The 21,190-nt window shown below is 42.4% G+C and overlaps 1 protein-coding gene across 4 annotated transcripts in view; it reads left to right on the forward strand.

Moving 5' to 3' along the window:
* The window catches only part of LOC111952581 (3',5'-cyclic-AMP phosphodiesterase 4C), a 149,913-nt gene that overhangs the window by 113,850 nt on the left and 14,873 nt on the right, over positions 1 to 21,190 (forward strand). For 3 of the 4 annotated variants that reach the window (XM_023971404.2, XM_070435104.1, XM_070435103.1), the window contains 8 exons: positions 5,421 to 5,612; positions 6,653 to 6,689; positions 6,823 to 6,952; positions 7,823 to 7,935; positions 16,271 to 16,364; positions 19,474 to 19,649; positions 19,980 to 20,078; positions 20,292 to 20,456. In XM_023971404.2, the coding sequence (XP_023827172.1) occupies positions 5,421 to 5,612; positions 6,653 to 6,689; positions 6,823 to 6,952; positions 7,823 to 7,935; positions 16,271 to 16,364; positions 19,474 to 19,649; positions 19,980 to 20,078; positions 20,292 to 20,456 (1,006 nt within the window). Of the gene's footprint in view, positions 1 to 5,420; positions 5,613 to 6,008; positions 6,051 to 6,652; positions 6,690 to 6,822; positions 6,953 to 7,822; positions 7,936 to 16,270; positions 16,365 to 19,473; positions 19,650 to 19,979; positions 20,079 to 20,291; positions 20,457 to 21,190 lie in introns of all 4 variants that reach the window. The other variant, XM_023971405.2, reaches the window with a different exon arrangement.

The following is a 21,190-nucleotide window of genomic DNA, read 5'->3' on the forward strand; positions in this document are numbered from 1 at the left end:
TTAAGGACAACAAAGTCAAGGTTTTGGAGTGGCCATCACAAAGCCCTGACCTCAATCCTCTGTGGGCAGAACTGAAAAAGCGTGTGCGAGCAAGGAGGCCTACAAACCTGACTCAGTTACTCCAGCTTTGTCAGGAGGAATGGGCCAAAATTCACCCAACTTATTGTGGGACGCTTGTGGTAGGCTACCCGAAACGTTTGACCCAAGTTAAACAATTTAAAGGCAATGCTACTAAATACTAATTGAGTATGTAAACTTCAGACCCACTTGGAATGTGATGTAAAAAATAAAAGCTGAAATAAATAATTCTCTCTGCTATTATTCTGACATTTCACATTCTTAAAGTTAAGTGGTGATCCTAACTGACCTAAGACAGAGAATATTTACTAGGATCAAATGTCAGGAATTGTGAAAAACTGAGTTGAAATGTATTTGGCTAAGGTGTATGTAAACGTCCGACTTCAACTGTATTTTAAACAGTGGTCACATTGCTCTGTGCTGTGCTGGGGAACATGCAMTGTGCTGGGGAACATGCACTGTGCTGGGGAACATGCACTGACTGGCACAGTGATCTGTTATTTCTGTCCCCAATAGATTGTGCTACCGGACACTCGGAAGCCCATTCCGTTTCCAGTAGAGGTAACTAACCGTATGAATACCACTGATTTGAACACTTGTCTTCCCACTCAGTCTGATAAACCCAGGTATTTCCTGGTGTCATTTATTGAGCTTAGCCCCTATTTATTTTCAGCCTGTTTTCTTGGAAAAATATGCTACTTTGTCCACCACACTGTATTGTTTATGGAAGTGGGAACGTTGTTGCGAGATTCCAGAGACGAGAAGCTGTCTGCAGCTGGAAAGGAGTTTAGCCACAGTCCATTAGTACACTCTGACCTCCCCAAGGTTCAGGCTCTGGTAATTTACTCAAACATTAACATGTCATTTGAATGACGCGCTTTTCAGTTTTAATAGGTGACTTTTGTTTCACTTGTGAGCTGTTTTTGGGGTTATTTCAGTTTTTTTCCAATGATGAGTGAGAGGCATGTTTATCAGTTAAAAAACAGTATTTCCCACAGACATTCCCAGGTGATGAGACTGCAGTGGCATGACATTAGAGTAGTCTGGTTCCCCATACTGCATGTTGTGTCTGTGCAGTCTTTTACAGTACATCTATAGGGCACCGTGAGTATTTTATCACAATTGAGCTTTTTAACTTTTTAATATTTTATTTTTCTCTCCAAAAGAGGAAAACTAAATGCTGTTCGATGTTGTCAAACAGCAGCCTGCCCTGCATTAATATTTACAGTATTAATGGTAAGAAACCATCTCGGCAGTGTGGTGGGTGGGGGGGGTTCTCTATTTCTCTCCACCTTGCGGTCTACTCATAGGCCAATATAGCACATGGGGATTTGTGAAACTTACTCCTCAGCCTGAAGTGTGGCCACATACGCAGCCGAATTGGTAACTTTTCGGTGGCGCCAAATGGTAAGACGCTTCAGTAGGGCTGTCACATGTTCAAGCAAGGCAGAGGTCCTGGGTTCGAGCCTCGGTGTGAGCTGAATCAGGAGGAAGTGGTACTCGCTAAGCAAGCACCGGCAGCACCCACCTCCTTTGCACCGGCAGCACCCACCTCCTTTGCACCGGCAGCACCCACCTCTTTACTGGATAGAGCTATTTATAGCTGCTGACTCCATTGTCCTCGTGATCGATGCCATCCCACCATCAGAGCCGGCCCAAATCGTTCAGTGGGGACGCATCATTGAAAATGATGGAAGGCGTGAGGAAGGCATGAGAATAAGGGAGGTAGGGGAGGTGGGGTCATAAGGGAGGGAGGCGAGGCAGTAAGGAGAGGTGGAACAATAAGGGATGAGAGGAGGAGAAGTGGGGTAATAAGGAAAGCCCTGGCACTGACACTTTATACGGCAGCCCCTCCCCCTGGAGCTTTCCCCACCAATCAGGTGGAGCTTGTTAAAGCGCTTCATTGAGCCTTCCAAATGCAAACCTATCTTTCTATCTCTCAGGGTCGTTCCACCAATTCGGTGTCTTGTGAGATATGTAACTTAGTCCCCCAAAATGTTTTGATTTCACCTAATTTCAACATTCTATCATAAAGAGCACATGTTCAACTTCATAAAAAACATGTTCTCCCATCTCAAGAGGTTGAATTAAAAAATTACTGTGCTAAGTGCCAAATAAAGTTGACCGTGACAGGGTTGAGGATTTCATCTTAAATCAGCCATAAATCCCCTTGTGACAGGGGGAATGAAAGCTTGTTGTGTGCAACAGGGAGGGGAAATTGAATGCAGGCTTCACAAAATAAATGAAATTGTAAAAACATTTCTAGCCTGTCTATCTATTGATAACAGGGTTGACGTTGTGGTGGCAGAATTTGGGGTGAGCTGTTGCGATTTCTCAAGTGATATGTTCTGTGTTGGACTGTGATGTTATGCCTTTCATAGACTCCTGGTATGTCTGCACTCTAATACAAGGCCATTGTGTTCCGGAACTGTTGCTTGTATAAAATATCTGTTGTGTAACAGTATGATTGTATTATCAGCTCCCACTATATAAGGGACATGTAACCATTTACTCTTGGAGTTCTTCCCTGTGAAATCAGAGGTAGATCTCCCCTGCAGCTGCTTGATTAACGATATTTCTATTATACAATTAAATAGTCTATGCCTTAATCTTTGGATCGGATTTTCCACAACAGCGTGTTATGCTCGACCCGCTTAGTTTTCCCAACAAAACACCAGAAAATGCCCTAAAAGAGTAGAACCAGCTCACTTGCTTTTACACTATGATTTGAATATTAAAAGTTCAATGTTTATTTAAAAATATATATTTTAAAAGGAATAGTTTCACTGTATTAAAACAAGAGTTCACATAACAGAGTTGAGCTTAAAATGAATCATTAATCACATGAAATAAATCATCTTCAGAAATTACTTTTTGAAAGCATCAAAATAGCAAGGGCTTTACAATGATGGTAAAAACTTGGAGACATTTTGGAGTTAATTGGGGTTAAGCTAGTTAAAATCTTCCTAGAAGTCACAGAGGGTGCACGGAGGGACATGTCAAAATGCAGAATTTTGGCACTTTAGCAAGTCTTTATTCACATTAAAAAAATCTGATTTATAGAATTCTCCATATTAAAGGGCACTTAATTAAACATAACAGGGTTTTAAAATTCAATATTGGTGCACAATTTCTACTTACAATATCAAAGGGACACGAAAGGCACTCATTTTGTGGAACAACCCATCTTTCTTTCTCTCCCTTTTCGGTCCTCACATGAATCAGGGGGCTTCATTGAGAATTGATTACGTAACATTCATTTATCAGTTACTGCTATTGCTGGAGTGCCAAATCCAGATAAAAATACACACTGCACAGCTAATTACAGTACATTACAGTAGGCTATGTAGGAGTCACAAGCCAAAATGGAAGAAAAAAAAGAAAACATTGGTTAAATAATTAATTCTGTCATTGCTTCTGATTACTGATGTCAATCACTTCCCTAGTATGATGCAGGCTGGTCTTTAAATGATCATTTACGCAAAATACTGAGCATCATTGTCCTGTATTTAGTATAAAGAATGCATACAACACTCCACACACACAGTCCCATATCTGACTGCTTTTGTGAGAGGAGTCTGAGTGAAATGCACATCCAGAGGTGGTTGTTGCAGGTGCCCCGGAGACATGCAACAATAGTTAAACTGAAAGTAACTTTGACAAACTACACAGTGCTTTGCAAAGAATCATGTGTTGGTCAATAGCATGAGAATATGTGCAATTATGTGCAATTTGAATTGTTTGACAGTTTATTGCATTGTTAGGAGCTATTAACATATGCATTTCGCCGCACCCGCTATAACAGCTGCTAAATTGTGTACACCACCAATAAACATTGATTTCAGTTGAACTTGAAGTCAAGTGAAAGGGTATGTACCGTATGGGGTGAGGGCTTCAGCCTAATGTAATTATATGAGACTCCAGCCAGGGGGCATGCAGTATATTTTGGGCTATGTATAGCCCTCTCACATGTCCCCCATCAATGATAGAGGGCTATTCTTAGAACCACTCTCTCCAACTCCACCTCAGCCCGACCTTGCAGCTGTCGCTCATTTACTGTGGCATCGCCCTGGAACAACTCTCTTCTGGTGTTAGACACACAGATCAGACACAGTCACATTACTAGTGAGCCTAAAGGAGGAGGGTAATGAACTATTAGAACTTCTGCTGTATGTGTAAAGTCACTGCTGTATCAACTATACTTTGCTGGTGCAAAGTCTGATACGTAAAATGTATGCATAGATGACTAAGTCATTTTGGATAAAGTCGGCTGCTAAATGGTATTTATTATTAGTAACACTCCCTGTTCTTGACACATACTGTCGTGTATCCGACTTCCCACCAGAGACTGGGGTTCAATCCCCACGTCCAGCTTTCCCGCTGTTTCTCGCACTTGCCTTTCTCCACCTCTGATCTCCTAACTTAGTGTCTCATCCATCAAACAGACCTCAATGTATTTTCTAGCTGTTCACACTCTGCGTTTTCTGTGTTACCCAAAGAAACTACACACCACACCAAGACACTCGCGGGAATCCTTGCAGCGTTCTTGGCAGCCTCCTGGGCCTGACGTGCCTCTGGAAACAGGTTCCCCAAGTCAGCATTATTATGAGATTGGATGGCTATGGATTGATCACCCTGATATTTTTAGGTCAGGGTCTGGCTGCAGGGGTAGATAGGTGCCATAAGCATGCCTGACAGAGGGAGAGGAAGAACGCACTGATGACGTACAGTACCTGTCAAAAGTTTGGACACACCTACTCATTCAAGGGTTTTTATTTATTTTTTACTATTTTCTACATTGTAGAATAATAGTGAATACATCAAAACTATGAAATAACATACATGGAATCATGCAGTAACAAAAAATGTGTTTTTGTGCAAAGCTATCATCTAGGCAAAGGGTGGCTACTTTGAAAAAATCTCAAATATTTTTTGATTTGTGTAACACTTTTTTGGTTACTACATGATTCCATATGTGTTATTTAATTGTTTTAATGTCTTCACTATAATTCTCCAATATAGAAAATATTGGTCAATGTTTTTTTTTGATGATGAAAACTGATGATTTCTGATTCACAAATCTTGTCAGACTTTCATGACTCTGACATCATACTGTACACAATAAATGAATGGACAATGTCGTCCTGTCTTCCTGCTCCGCTGCTCCAGACACCTATTAACATGAATCTTGCCTTCTCTCTACCTTCTCTTCCCATAATGTTGATGTTGATGGCCCTTATCATTTTCTGTGATGACAATGTCAGTATGTCACTGCTGAACAAACTGAAAGACACCCATAACATGAATCCAACCTTTCTGCCTCTCCCTTCTCTCCCCCTTAGCTTTGATGTGGAGAATGGGCTGTCGGTGGGGCGCAGTCCCCTGGACCCCCAGGTCAGCCCCAGCTCCGGCCTGGTCCTACAGGCCAACTACCCCCACAGCCAGCGCCGCGAGTCCTTCCTCTATCGCTCCGACTCAGATTTCGACCTCTCGCCCAAAGCAATGTCCCGCAACTCCTCCACGGCCAGTGAGCTGTAAGTAGCATTGATGTGTGATCACACATGTGATGTGTGATCCTCCTCCTAACACCTTCTCCAGGTCATTTTCTTCTTCCTCTCTCTCTCTCTCTCTCATTCTCTCCCTCTGTCTCTTTCTCACTCACTATGTTGCTGTTTCTGTCCTTCTGTCTCTCTTTGCCTCTTTGTTGCTCTACCCCCACCCCTGATATTTCACTTACAAATACTTCACTTACTCTCTCCATATTTATAATGACATAGCTAACCCTTCAACTATGATTCCACAGATTTCCCTAAAGACTCAACCTTAAAGTCAATTGAATTAAGTCTAACAGTCTTGTATTGTTGATGTTTGTTTCTGGAGGTTATTTTACCCATGTCTAGTTTAGTCACTGGACTCTCTGTCTTTAAAAGGGAAGAGGGCTTGAAGCACTGGGAAGTCGGTTGGCTGCCGCGGTGAGAGACGCGCGTGACAAATGTTTTCTTTTTTACTTCTYCTTTAAGGACTGTTCCACTGCGTTTGCAGGTTTCAGACACTTCCTCCACTCACCAACCCCTTAACCCCCTCCACACCCTCCTGCTGAACACCACCCCGCCCATACATACACGCCCCTCAGCCCCTTTCCTCCCAAACCATCCCAAAAAGAAAAGCCCCACTGTCCTTGCATCTGAGTTGAGCCTGCTACTGTATGTGTGCTGCATGAATAGACTGAGGCCTATTATCTTAACCACAGAAAGGCTTGACCTCAAGACAACACATTATGTGCATGATGATTCCCCCACAGCACAGTTCCAAAGGGTGATGTCTGTTTTCCCAGGGTTCTCCCACAGTCAGTTGTGTGCATGTCACTTGTTTTCTCTCTGTGTCCAATGTGTTAACTGATGTAGGACATGAGGGTGTTCAGGTTGCAGTTAAGATGCCCATTGAGTACCATAGAGCCTCATTATATGTATTGTATATTAATATTAACCTTTTAAGATGCTGATATTCTGTTCTTCACCTGTTGGTTGAAGGTTTCGTATCTAACCAAGTGTTTTTTCTTCTTCTGTCATTTCAGACATGGAGAAGACATGATTGTGACACCATTTGCACAGGTTAGTGCTATGTTCATGCTTTTTCTCTCTCTCGTGTGTGTGTGTGCTGGTATGAATTCCTGATGTTGAGCGTTGGAAATCAACTTGATGGTCATAATGCAACATAACACTACCCTCCAACCTTTCTCTTTAGGTGCTTGCCAGTCTCCGAACAGTCAGAAGCAATTTTGCCTACATAACTCATCTGCAAGATCGGCCCAACAGGCGGCCATCAGGCAGCAACCCTCCCTCCATACCTACCCACACCAAGTCAAGCATAACAGGTCAGTATTATACTCATCTGATCTTACCTCTTACATGACTTCACAACAAGAATCTGCCTGTTGTACCGATTCTTGTTCCCTAGTGTCTGCTTCACCCTGTAAAAATAACAAGTTCTCAAGAACTGAAAATACAGACCTACATAAGATTTGTTTGATGCTACTGCCACAATTGCTGTTATTGTAGTCTGTCAGCTTTACATTGATAAGGGCAGTGCAGTGAGAATGTGAAGAGGACAACAAAAAGGCATACATTCAACACAATTAATTTTATAGTCTCTGGTTTGAAATGGAACCAATATTGATTTAAAACAGAGCTTGCATTAGACGTTAGTGACTCGAAGTGAAAGACAGCACATCGCCTTCTGTCCAGTGATTTTGGGGGCGGCAGGAAGCCTAGTGGTGAGAGCGTTGGACTTGTAACCAAAAGGTTGCAAGATCGAATCCCCGAGCTGACAAGGTAAAAATCGGTCGCTCTGCCCCTGAACAAGGCAGTTAACCCACTGTTCCTAGGCCGTCATTGAAAATAAGAATTTGTTCTTAACTGATTTGCCTAGTTAAATAAAGGTCAAATAAAAAAATAAAAAATACAGTCTGGGGCCTGATAACAGTCCGGAGAACAGTCCTTGACAATGGGACTATGAGAAAGTGATCAGTACTGATTGGGCCTTGTTTGAGGATTTGGATCTGGGTCTCAGTCTGGTAAGTCTAGGTTCTGGATGGGATGGTCTCTGATGGGCTTTTACTTGAAGAAAGGAAAAAATCGCACTCACTGAAATTCTTTAAGTTTTAATGTATTTTTTTTAGCAGCAGAGATCAGAACAAACGCTCTCTCAGGGCTTTAACAGTAGTCTGACCTTTGGCCCCCCTCAGAGGAGCCGTACCAGAAGCTGGCCATGGAGACGCTGGAGGAGCTGGACTGGTGTCTGGACCAGCTGGAGACCCTGCAGACCCGTCACTCAGTCAGTGAAATGGCTTCCAACAAGGTGAGCTGCGTTGCATTTGAACTGAGCCTCATCTACTGTAAAAACCTGGGAATGATTGCTTGAAGAATAGCAAAGATATAGGTCTGGTTAATAAAAAATCGAATCTTCATCTACAGTGCATTCGGAAATAACTTTTTTCACATTTTGTTACGTTACAGCCTTTTTCGAAAAATGTATTAAATATAATGACAAAGTGAAAAAAGGTTTTTAGACATTTTTGCACAAAGTTTTATTTTTACATTTTAAAAAAATATAGATTTACATAGTTTTTTTTTACATTATGAGACTCAAAATTGAGCTAAGGTGCATCCTGTTTCCATTGATCATCCTTGATGTTTCTTCAATTGATTGGATTTGGAAAGGCACACACCTGTCTATGTAAGGTCTCACAGTTGACAGTGCATGTCAGAGCAAAAACCAAGCCGGGAGGTCGAAGGAATTGTCCGTAGAGTGCCGAGACAAGATTGTGTCGAGGCACAGATCTGGGGAAGGGTACCAAAAATGTTTTGCAGCATTGAAGGTCCCCAAGAACACAGTGGCCTCCATCATTCTTAAATGGAATAATGCTGGTGGCAGCATCATACTGTGGGGAGGTTTTTCAGAGGCAGGGACTGGGGGACTAGTCATGATCGAGAGAAAGATGAGCAGAGCAAAGTACAGAGAGATCCTTTACAAAAACCTGCTCCAAAGCGCTCAGGACCAAAGAACCGGGCGAAGGTTCACCTTCCAACAAATCTAACCAAATTGTATTTGTCACATGAGCAGAATACAACAGGTGTGTAGACCTTACAGTGAAATGCTTACTTACAAGCCCTTAACCAAAAATGCCGTTTAAAAAAAAATACAAAAAAAWAATAATAATAAAAGTAACAAATAATTAAAGAGCAGCAGTAAAATAACAATAGCAAGGCTATATACAGGGGATACCGGTACAGTGTCAGTGTGCAGGGGCACCGGTTAGTCGAGGTAATATGTATACGTAGGTAGAGTTATTATCTATACACAGTCACTTTAATAACAGAGTAGCAGCAGTTTAAAATAGTCATTTGATGTAGCCATTTGATTAGATGTTCAGGAGTCTTATGGCTTGGAGGTAGAAGCTGTTTAGAAGCTTCTTGGACCTAGACTTGGCGCTCCGATACCGCTTGCCGTGCGGTTGCAGAGAGAACAGTGTATGACTAGGGTGTCTGGAGTCTTTGACAATTTTTAGGGCCTTCCTCTGACACCGCTTGGTATAGAGGTCCTGGATGGCAGGAAGCTTGGCCCCAGTGATGTACTGGGCCGTACACACTACCCTCTGTAGTGCCTTGCGGTCGGAGGCCGAGCAGTTGCCATACCAGGCAGTGGTGCAACCCATCACAATGCTCTCAATGGTGCAGCTGTAGAACCTTTTGAGGATCTGAGGACCCATGCCAAATCTTTTCAGTCTCCTGAGGGGGAATACGTTTTTTGCCCTCTTCACGACTATCTTGGACAATGTTAGTTTGTTGGTGATGTGGACGCCAAGGAACTTGAAGCTCTCAACCTGCTCCACTACAGCCCCGTCGATGAGAATGGGGGCGTGCTTGGTCCTCCTTTTCCTGTAGTCCACAATCAATCAATCTACAAGACAACGACCCTAAGCACACTGCCAAAACAACAGGAGTTGCTTCAGGACAAGTCTCTGAATGTCCTTGAGTGGCCCAGCCAGAGCCTGGACTTGAACCTGATCGAACATCTCTGGAGTGGCCTGAAAATAGCTGTGCAGCGACGCTCCCCATCCAAACATCCAACCTGAGCTTGAGAGGATTTGCAGAGAAGAATGGGAGAAACTCCCCAAATACAGATGTGCCAAGCTTGTAGCGTCATACCCAAGAAGACTCGTGGCTATAATCGCTGCCAAGGTGCTTCAACAAAGTACTGAGTAAAGGGTCTGAATACTAAATGTGTAAATGTGATATTTCAGTTTTACATTTTTACTACATTTACAAAAATGTCTAAAAACCTGTTTTTGCTTTGTCATTATGGGGTGTTATGTGTAGACTGATGATGGGAAAAAAACTATTTAATACATTTTAGATTAAGGCTGTAACGTAACAAAATGTGGAAAAAGTCAAAGGGTCTGAATACATTCCGAATGCACTGTATATACTGAAATGAGAACTATTTGAGGAGTTTGTGTGCAAAAGGACATAGATCTGAAAAACATGGATATTGCGTCACGTTAAGCCCTTGCTGTAGCTCTAGGATTGGCTGTGGCTGAGACCGCTGCCACGCATCACTTGAAGATCATGTGCACGGTACACTCACTACCTTTTGTTTGTTTGGGCTTGGCAGAGAGTCAAAGGGCTACAGAATAACTGTCTCCAGAGACCTGCTGTGGGCTGCAGCCTTTTAATACTGCACCCGGGGAGTCCACAGCACCTCTCATCAGCATCACATCGCTCTGTGTTCATGTCGATCACATGTCTTATGTTTAGGATTTACAAAATTAAGCTATACTTAACCTGAATATTATATTGGGGAATTCAGTTCCTTGTGTAACCTACGCTGTTGTCCTCAATGCATCAAAACAGTGGTTGATTGATGTCATATGGTTCACTGCTGTCTCATAGTCAGTGGCTTTACACAGCAGGTGACATATCTTTTGGAAAAGGCATAGTATAACAGTTGTTTTGCCATAGTCAAGGGAAAGTTATTTCCCACAGGTCACATCCTCTGTCTAATATATATGACCTCCTACTTGTGATTGGACCCTCCAACAAGTAGCTCATTTCTTATTGCATTGCACTATTTACATTTTTATAGATTCAGGAAGTTGAACTGCTGCTGCATTCTCCCTCTGTGCATAATATTTGGGCATACAGAGAGCATTTATTTATTTAAATTTGATTGACATCTCTTTTTCATGTGAGCCCTGGCGAAGAAAGCAGCATAATTAGTTCCACATGACACACAACATAAAACCTAACTATGAATGGAAGATAAAACAGTGCAAAGTGCATAACACAGTTTAAAGTAACAGGTTTAAAAACCTGAGCAATCTGAGGTCAGCAGCCCTCCAATCTGAGATTTAAAATCATGAATCAGAATTAAATGATCTAGTTTTTAAGTCCTTCAGCAAAGTGCTCCGAGATCATGGGCCAGCAAAGCTAAAAGCACTCTTACCACCAAACTCAGTTAATGTGTATTGGACTGATACACACTCCCTCCTCCCATTCAGACACTAACGCACACAAACACATGAATGGAGCCCATCCCTCCCATTAAACCATTCACATTGGTTCAAGTCCCTTCTTTCCATTCTGCTCCTCCTGAATGCATTATGCATCTCTCTCTCTCTCTCTCTCTCTCTCTCTCTCTCTCTCTCTCTCTGTCTCTCTGTCTCTCTCTGTGTGTGTGTGACACACACACACCCTCCCCTCCCCTTTACACACACACAAATTGGCTGTAGAGCATCCCGCATGTAGATAGTTGAAGGGGAGATACACACAGGGAAGGAGAGACTAGCCTTTATACTGGTGCTCTGCACCTAGCTATACTGTCTCTGTCCCCTTAACCTCCACTGCCCGTCCCCCATGTCCCATCTGTCCCACTTACTAAGCTCAGAGCTACCGGGAAGCCTCGTCTTTGGCTGATTGCTGTTTGATCTCTTTCAATCTGGGGCGTAAGGACTGTCAGTTTGTGATGAAACTCATTGGATAGACTGTAAAGTCCATGGAGAATAAGAGCACCTCCTCCCAGCTGCACACTGCACTGTGGCTAGGAAACACTGTCACCACAAATAAATCCACAATAATTGAGAATTTCAATAAGCATTTTTCTACGGCTGGCCATGCTTTCCACCTGGTTACCCCTACCCCAGTCAACAGCCCTGAACCCCCCACAGCAACTTGCTCAAACCTCCCACATTTCTCCTTCACCCAAATCCAGATAGCTGATGTTCTGAAAGAGTTGCTAAATCTGGACCCCTACAAATCAGCAGGGCTAGACAATCTGGACCTTCTCTTTCTAAAAGTATCCTCCGCAATTGTTGCAACGCCTATTACTGTCCTGTTCAACCTCTCGTATCGTCTGAGATCCCCAAAGATTGGTAAGCTGCCGCGGTCAACCCCCTCTTCAAAGGGGGAGACACTCTAGACCCTAACTGTTACAGACCTATATCTATCCTACCCTGCCTTTCTAAGGTCTTCAAAAGCCAAGTTAACAAACAGATCACCGACCATTTCGAATCCCACCGTACCTTCTCCGCTATGCAATCTGGTTTCCGAGCTGGTCATGGGTGCACCTCAGCCACACTCAAGGTCCTAAACGATATCATAACCGCCATCGATAARAGACAWTACTGTGCAGCCGKMTTCATYGACCTGGCYAAGGCTTTCGACTCTGTCAATCACCACATTCTTATCRGCAGACTCAACAGCCTTGGTTTCTCAAATGACTGCCTCGCCTGGTTCACCAACTACTTCTCAGACAGAGTTCAGTGTGTCAAATCGGAGGGCCTGTTGTCCGGACCTCTGGCAGTCTCTATGGGGGTGCCACAGGGTTAAATTCACGGGCCGACTCTTTTCTCTGTATACATCAATGATGTCGCTCTTGCTGCTGGTGATTCTTTGATCCACCTCTACGCAGACGACACCATTCTGTATACTTCTGGCCCCTTCTTTGGACACTGTGTTAACTAACCTCCAGACGAGCTTTAATGCCATACAACTCTCCTTCCGTGGCCTCCAACTGTTCTTAAATACAAGTCAAACTAAATGCATGCTCTTCAACCGATCGCTGCCCGCCCGTCCAGCATCACTACTCTGGACGGTTCTGGCTTAGAATATGTGGACAATTACAAATACCTATGTGTCTGGTTAGACTGTAAACTCTCCTTCCAGACTCACATTAAGCATCTCCAATCCAAAATTAAATCTAGAATCGACTTCCTATATCGCAACAAAGCATCCTTCACTCATGCTGCCAAACATACCCTCGTAAAACTGACTATCCTACCGATCCTTGACTTCGTGATGTCATTTACAAAATAGCTTCCAACACTCTACTCAGCAAATTGGATGCAGTCTATCACAGTGCCATCCATTTTGTCACCAAAGCCCCATATACTACCCACCATTGCGACCTGTATGCTGTCGTTGGCTGGCCCTCGCTTCATATTCATCGCCAAACCCACTGGCTCCAGGTCATCTATAAGTCTTTGCTAGGTAAAGCCCTGCCTTATCTCAGCTCACTGATCACCATAGCAGCACCCACCCGTAGCATGCGCTCCAGCAGGTATATTTCACTAGTCACCCCCAAAGCCTATTCCTCGTTTGGCCGCCTTTCCTTCCAATTCTCTGCTGCCAATGACTGGAACAAAATGCAAATATCACTGAAGCTGGAGACTCCTATCTCCCTCACTAACTTTAAGCATCAGCTGTCAGAGCAGCTCACCGATCATTGCACCTGTACATAGCCCATCTGTAAATAGCCCATCCAACTACCTCATCCCCATATTGTTATTTATAATGTCTTTGCTCCTTTGCACCCCAGTATCTCTACTTGCACATTCATCTTCTGCACATCTATCACTCCAGTGTTTAATTGTTAAATTGTAATTACTTCGCCACTACAGCCTATGTATTGCCTTTCTTACCTCATTTGCACACCCTGTATATAGATGTATTTCTATTGTGTTATTGACTGTACGTTTGTTTATTCCATGTGTAACTCTGTGTTGTTTGTGTCGCACTGCTTTGCTTTATCTTGGCCAGGTCGCAGTTGTAAATGAGAACTTGTTCTCAACTGGCCTACCTGGTAAATAAAGGTCAAATAAAATAAAAATAGACCTGTACAATCTCCTACTGGATTTTATTCAACATAGTTGGTTTCTGCTGCTCACTCGTCTTTGTTTTCGACATTCAACATGTGTACACTGGAATGCCCTACGTCACTTTGTTTTCTATGTTTTGGACACTCATACAGGTGAGTGCACGGGAATGTGTGTGTCAAGATGTCATTTTATGTTATTGCAGTGCAAACTTCTTAACTGGATGACAAGAAGTGTGCTTTGGTGTACTGTAGGACACAGTATGTATTTGGATGTCTGTGATTTTGCATATTATGTCAGTGAGATTTGATAAAACTGCATATTATTTAGTCTACACATGCCTGTTCCATTGGGTGTATGTGTGTGAGTTTGTTTACAAATCTCTGAGTACACTACCCGTTCCTTCCTGTATGTGTACATGCAATGTCTCCTTTAAGACCGTATACTGTGGTTTGTCCCCTACCCACGTGTGTGATTACATAGGCTCTGCTGAGTCCCCATCAACAGGTGAAATGGAAAGAGAGCCTGGGACGCGACTTCCGCTTTTGGATGTTAACAAGGCGACGCTCCATCTTAACTCCTCCTCCACATATAATGGATTGGTTGAACAGTGCAGAAGACAACCTCCCCCTACAGCTTTTTTTCGTCTGGTCAAGACCAGTATGTAGGGGTTTAGTTAGTTTAGTTTCAGGCTATTCTTTTAGGCCTGCTATGTTCGGTTAGTGATTACATAACGGTCTTATTGATATAATTGACTACTGTTACTCTATTGATATCCCATGTTACACTTGTCTTTTTCTATAACCTGACATGTTATTCAGTATGAGGGGGATCAAGGAAATCACTACTGTCATATTATTTACTTGGTAGTTACTCCTGACACTTGAGTGTGGTGCGAAAAATCACACCAAACATAGTTTATTGCCTTTTTGAACTCTCATTTGGTTTTGTTAATTTCAAATGTTCCACATTATATTATGATAGGAACTTTACTGCTGGTACACTTGTTCAACTGAAGTACAGTTGAAGTCGGAAGTTTACATACACTTAGGATSGAGTCATTAACTCATTTTTCAACCACTCCACAAATTTCTTGTTAACAAACTATAGTTTTGGCAAGTCGGTTAGGACATCTACTTTGTGCATGACACAAGTCTTTTTTCCAACAATTGTTTACAGACAGATTATTTCACTTATAATTCACTGTATCACAATTCCAGTAGGTCAGAAGTTTACATACACTAAGTTGACTGGGCCTTTAAACAGCTTGGAAAATTCTAGAAAATTATGTCATGGCTTTAGAAGCTTCTGATAGGCTAATTGACATCATTTGAGTCAATTGGAGGATGTATTTCAAGGCCTACCTTCAAACTCAGTGCCTCTTTGCTTGACATCATGGGAAAATCAAAAGAAATCAGCCAAGACCTCAGAAAAAACATGTAGACCTCCACAAGTCTGGTTCATCCTTGGGAGCAATTTCCAAACGCCTGAAGGATACCACGTTAAACTGTACAAACAATAGTATGCAAGTATAAACACCATGGGACCACACAGCCGTCATACCGCTCAGGAAGGAGAGGTGTTCTGTCTCCTAGAGATGAACGTACTTTGGTGCAAAAGTGCAAAACAATCCCAGAACAACAGCAAAGGACCTTGTGAAGATGCAAACACAAAGATCATACTTTTTGGAGAAATGTCCTCTGATGAAACAAAAATAGAACTGTTTGGCCATAATGACCATCGTTATGTTTGGAGGAATAAGGGGGAGGCTTGCAAGCCAAAGAACACCATCCCAACCGTGAAGCACGGGGGTGGCAGCATCATGATGTGAGGGTGCTTTGCTGCAGGAGGGACTGGTGCACTTCACAAAATAGATGGCATCATGAGGTTGGAAAATTATGTTTATATATTGAAGCAACATCTCAAGACATCAGTCAGGAAGTTAAAGCTTGGTCGCAAATGGGTCTTCCAAATGGACAATGACCCCAAGCATACTTCCAAAGTTGTGGCAAAATGGCTTAAGGACAACAAAGTCAAGGTATCGGAGTCGCCATCACAAAGCCCTGACCTCAATCCTATAGAACATTTGTGGACAGAACTGAAAAAGCGTGTGCGAGCAAGGTGGCCTACAAACCTGACTCAGTTACACCAGCTCTGTCAGGAGGAATGGGACAAAATTCACCCAACGCTTGTGGAAGGCTACCCGAAACGTTTGACCCAAGTTAAACAATTTAAAGGCAATGCTACCAAATACTAATTGAGTTTATGTAAACTTCTGACCCACTGGGAATGTGATGAAAGAAATAAAAGCTGAAATGAATCATTCTCTCTGCTATTATTCTGACATTTCACATTCTTAAAATTAAGTGGTGATCCTAACTGACCTAAGACAGAGAATTTTTTCTCTTTAAACTGAGTTTAAATGTATTTTGCTAAGGTGTATGTAAACTTCCGGCTTCAACTGTATGTTCTACTTTCCACACTATTTCCATGTATGTTGTGTCTCTGATGCTTGTCGTTGTGTCTGATCTTGTTTCCCAGTTCAAAAGGATGTTGAACAGAGAGCTCACCCAGTTGTCAGAAACCAGCCGGTCAGGAAACCAAGTCTCAGAGTTTATCGCCAACACTTTCCTAGGTGAGTGACAACAGCACTCGAAGTATGGCTCCTGAACTGGCATTGCAATGGCTAGGCAAGGTATTCATTTTGACCCTACTATCAAATAAGAATTGATGTAAAGCATTCATCCTGCTCAAAAGTTGGTACATAAATACAATATTTATTTGCTTTATAGGGCATTATACAGCTCTATAAATGTAGTCATAGATGTTTATGAGCACTGCCTATGTTTTGCATTATTATGCATAGCTCATAAGGCATTATACATGTGCTTATAATGCATTATGAATTACAAAATACTTACAAAATTACTACAGCATGTTTTGTATATAATTATTGGGAGTACTGAACAGGACAACATATACAGAGTATAAACATAGGTTACATGACATCATGCAGTATGTAGTTGCAAAACTTGGCATTTGTCATGCATGTCTGCTGGCCTATTAGCCAGCATGTTAGAGGAAAGAGAAGGGCTTCCAAAGGAAGCAGGCGGCAAGGCATTCCTGGACATGTCTGGCGTTGCCATGGAGACGGTAATATTATTAGACTGCCTTTTGCGTCAATACCCCAGTCATCTTTAACTGATATTGTGGCGGAATGGAGCTTCACCAAAATGCTTGCAGACGGAGAGAAAATGGAGCCTGAAAATAGATGTCCATTTGACATGATTTGGTTTGTTTTGACGTTGGCTGGGATCGGAAAGGAGAACTATGGCTTTGGGTGAAAGGAAGAGGAAATATTGTGAGATTGGTGAGACCGCTTCTCTTGTTGTGGTGTGGTGGCAGATTGCGTGTCCTCGTAATGATATTTACATGCTTTTAGGATCTGGGATTATGATCTGACTTCTCATATTTGCCACTGTCTGACAACCAGGAGTCATTATTGGTTGAGAGATGACATTTGGTGGAGAGTTATCAGTTGAAGCAGTATTCCTAGTACTAGTCTAATTGATTCCTCACTTGATTTGTGGTGGAAATATCTTAGATTAGCTATAGTTCGTAAAATAAACAATCAACTGTTAATTTTCTTTARTTTTCAGTGTCCTATACAGTGATGATTTTAGCATGTAAATCTTGTTGCAGCTAAGCCACTACACAACATAACAATACATGAATTGCTCTGTAACGGTGACAAACGGTGCCCACAAACTGTTAGGGCCTACATAAAGATGTCCCAACAGCAGAGCTTTCTTTTCAGCACCATGGAGTGAATCCTTACCACCGTTACACCTGCGTTGTCTGGCAGCGAAACAGTTAATTCAGCCTCATTTACTGCCTTTTTTAAAAACATAGCTGATATGGCTGACTTGCCAAATGTGGTTTCTACTGACAATTGAGATGTACAAACTACGGCCTAAGGGAACGATGAGTGGATAAGAGGCCATCTGTAATTTTGATTAAGACATTGAGCGAGCTAAGACGGACGTAGTCAATATAACTAATTGTTCAGCACTTTTGAAATGTACAGCGACAGAATTCAGAACATGGGCCGTTCTTACACTATTCTCACTGTACATCAAGTCAGAACCGTAGGATAAATTAAGGGGGCATATAAGCAGACAAGGAAAGCTCTTACAAATATTTGATGATTACAATTCTCAAAAAACGGTTATAGGCTATATGTGCACCACTAAGTCAGAACAGTATGAGGGTAAAGGGACCAAATTATTAGGGTGAGGCACATGGGCTACTAACAGCTTACTACACAACATACACTTATGTATACTTTAGCTAAGAAAGTAATACTATCTCTCTGGCATATAACATAATTTATKCAGCAGCATACAATACATTTTTGGACTCACCTTGTTGAGCTGTGCTCACTTGAACAGGACGGTGGCACGGCGGTCCTTCTTGTGGGCAAATTTTGTCAGTAAAGTCTGCCATTCTCTGGATTTATGGTGCTTTCAAGATAACTGGGAGCTCGGGAAAAAACAAGGTTGAATCATGATGTTAGTGATCTTCAGGTCGGAGCTCTAGAAAGAGGCCAGGGTTCCCGACTTGGATGATCGTTCGAAACTTATTTTCTCAGTCGGAGCTAATTCTTTTCCTGAGTTCCCAGTTATTTTAAACTCACTGAAGTCTGAGATTTCCCAGTTCAGAGTTTACAGTTTTGAACACGACAGAAGTCATGCTGGATTGACAGCATGGTCAGTGTATTCAACATTTTCTGACCCATGGTGTTGCATGTTTATTCTTTTAATCTTGGAAAAGAGACCCTTAAACCAAAACTTAGACCACACACCCTCTCCACTGAATAGCAGGCTAGTGATTGCTTTGCAATGCTTGCAGTTAGCCACTGATTTCTTCCAAACCACTCATTGTTGAATTAGCGATTTCCAACTTGTTGGTTATGTTGATGGCTGATGAGCACTGATACATTTTATTTATAATTTCTCTTCATATGACAAGGATTGAAAAGGATTTTCCAGTAGATTGTCGACTTGATTCATGATGATGACTGCTTGTCTAGCTTGCTAGCTAAGATTTTGAAAGTATGATGTTGACATGATCAGTCTAAGCTAAGCTACGGTAGATATAACTACGGTAAGCTACGGTAGATATAACGTGATTTGACTTCATTTTTTCTGTGGCCAATTACCTTGAGGCTTCTTAGATGGGCATGTCTAATGTAAATCTATGGTTGCACCCAAGGGGCTTGAATTTTTGAGCTCCACTCTTAGATTTTGCGGTGAAGTAGTGTCCCCATGAGTGACAGAAAACTGAACCAATTACGGCGCAACTAGAGAACATTACCAAACCCTACGTTCTGTATATTCTGCTGGCTTGCCCCACCACCACAGAAAGCAGAAGGCTAAAGCAAAAAAGAGACCATGTTTGCATGCAGCTTTATTAACAAAATTATTATATTTTTTACATTGTTTGCAAACTGATATTATTATTTTTTGCTAAATAGGTGAGGCTCATAACATGAATGACGGGTTGCTACTCCTCCTATATATTGGTTGAAATAAAATAAATAATCTACCTGCCTTACTAGCTGGAAAATAGTCAGGGCTCCCCTCCTAACACCAACACAGCCACAGTCCAATGGGCATATATTTTTTTCAGTCTCTTTCTCTTCTGTCTCTCTCTCTTCTCCCTCTCACTCTCTCTGTCTGTAGAAAAGCAGCATGATGTGGAGATTATGTCTGGGCCTCCTAAGGAGAAAGACAAGAAGAAGAAGAGGCCCATGTCCCAGATCGTTGCGGTGAAGAAGCCTGCCCTCAGCCCCAGCCTCGCCCCCATCCAGATCCCCCGTTTCGGGGTCACCACCCTCCAGGAGGGATTATTGGCCACGGTGGGCGCCACACACACACACACACACACACACACACAGACAGACGGACGGACGCACATTGTCACACTGAAGAATGGCTAAATTACTTTAATGCTTATTGCTTGGCCTTTAATGTTATATGTAATATAATGTCAGTGACGTATTATTGCCAACTTGTCACGTCATCTGCCCTCTGGAGGATCGCAATGGGAAAAGTATTTTACTTTTTGTGCCATTCTCATATCTTTTGTTATGCATGTTAAAAAAGTTTAATATTTCTTATTTATTAAATACATTTCTGCTCAATTGCCATATCAGACTTTTTCTCACTTTATTGTGTTGTGGTTCTAGGAATTTGAGGAGATCAACAGATGGGGTCTAGATATTTTCAAGATAGCTGAATACTCGGGGAATCGGCCTTTGACGGTGGTCATGTACTCCATTTTCCAGGTATGAGTCTCCAATTCCAAATGCATCTCCTCTGTTCGTACATTACAGCAGCCAATTGTAGCATTCTTTAGCATTCCTTCCAAGACATTTGAATCTTGGTGTAATGGCCAAGGGCTAGAGTCCCGGTCGGGGCTACCCCAAATACACTTCAAAAGTTTGTTACATATTTGCTCTACTCTTGTGAGCCTGGTTTCTGTTGCTGCCCAACCTCAGGAGCGAGAGCTGCTGAAAAACTTTAAGATCCCAGCCGACACCTTCATCACCTTCATGATGACCCTGGAGGACCACTACCACGCCGACGTGGCCTACCACAACAACATCCACGCTGCCGACGTGGTACAGTCCACCCACGTTCTCCTCTCCACCCCCGCCCTGGAGGTATGGAACACTCCATTATGAGGAAGATTAAAGGATGATGTCCAGCCATATTCTATATTCTAATCTAGTTGGTAGACGTGCCCTGTGCATATCTTTGGATTTTATCAAGTTTATCAGTGCATATTGAGGTAGAAGGGGTTTGTTCATGGTATAGAAAGAAAATATGAGGTGAATAGAATGTCCCCACGCTACGTGTTAATACTTAGTTATACTTCAAATCAAATTGTATTCGTCACATGCGCCGAATACAACATGTGTAAACCTTACAGTTAAATGCGTACTTACAAACCCTTAACCAGCCAACCAGTTTTAAGAAAATACAAAGAAAAGTAAGAGACAAGAATAACAAATGATTAAAGAGCAGCAGTAAATAACAATAGCGGGGCTATATACAGGGGGTACCGGTACAGAGTCAATGTGCGGGGGCACCGGTGTCTTGGTAATTGAGGTAATATGTACATGTAGGTAGAGTTATTAAAGTGACTATGCATAGATAATAACAGAGTAGCAGGAGCGTGGGGGGGGGGGGTGGGTTATACAAATTGTCTGGGTAGCCATTTGATTATCTCTTCAGGATTCTTATGGCTTGGGGGTAGAAGCTGTTTAGAAGCCTCTTGGACCTAGACTTGGCGCTCCGGTACCGCTTGCCGTGCGGTAGCAGAGAGGACAGTGTATGACTAGGGTGGCTGGTGTCTTTGACAATTTTTTATGGCCTTCCTCTGACACCGCCTAGT

This window comes from Salvelinus sp. IW2-2015, linkage group LG26 (assembly GCF_002910315.2).
Source record: "Salvelinus sp. IW2-2015 linkage group LG26, ASM291031v2, whole genome shotgun sequence".
NCBI classification, from domain to species: domain Eukaryota; kingdom Metazoa; phylum Chordata; class Actinopteri; order Salmoniformes; family Salmonidae; genus Salvelinus; species Salvelinus sp. IW2-2015.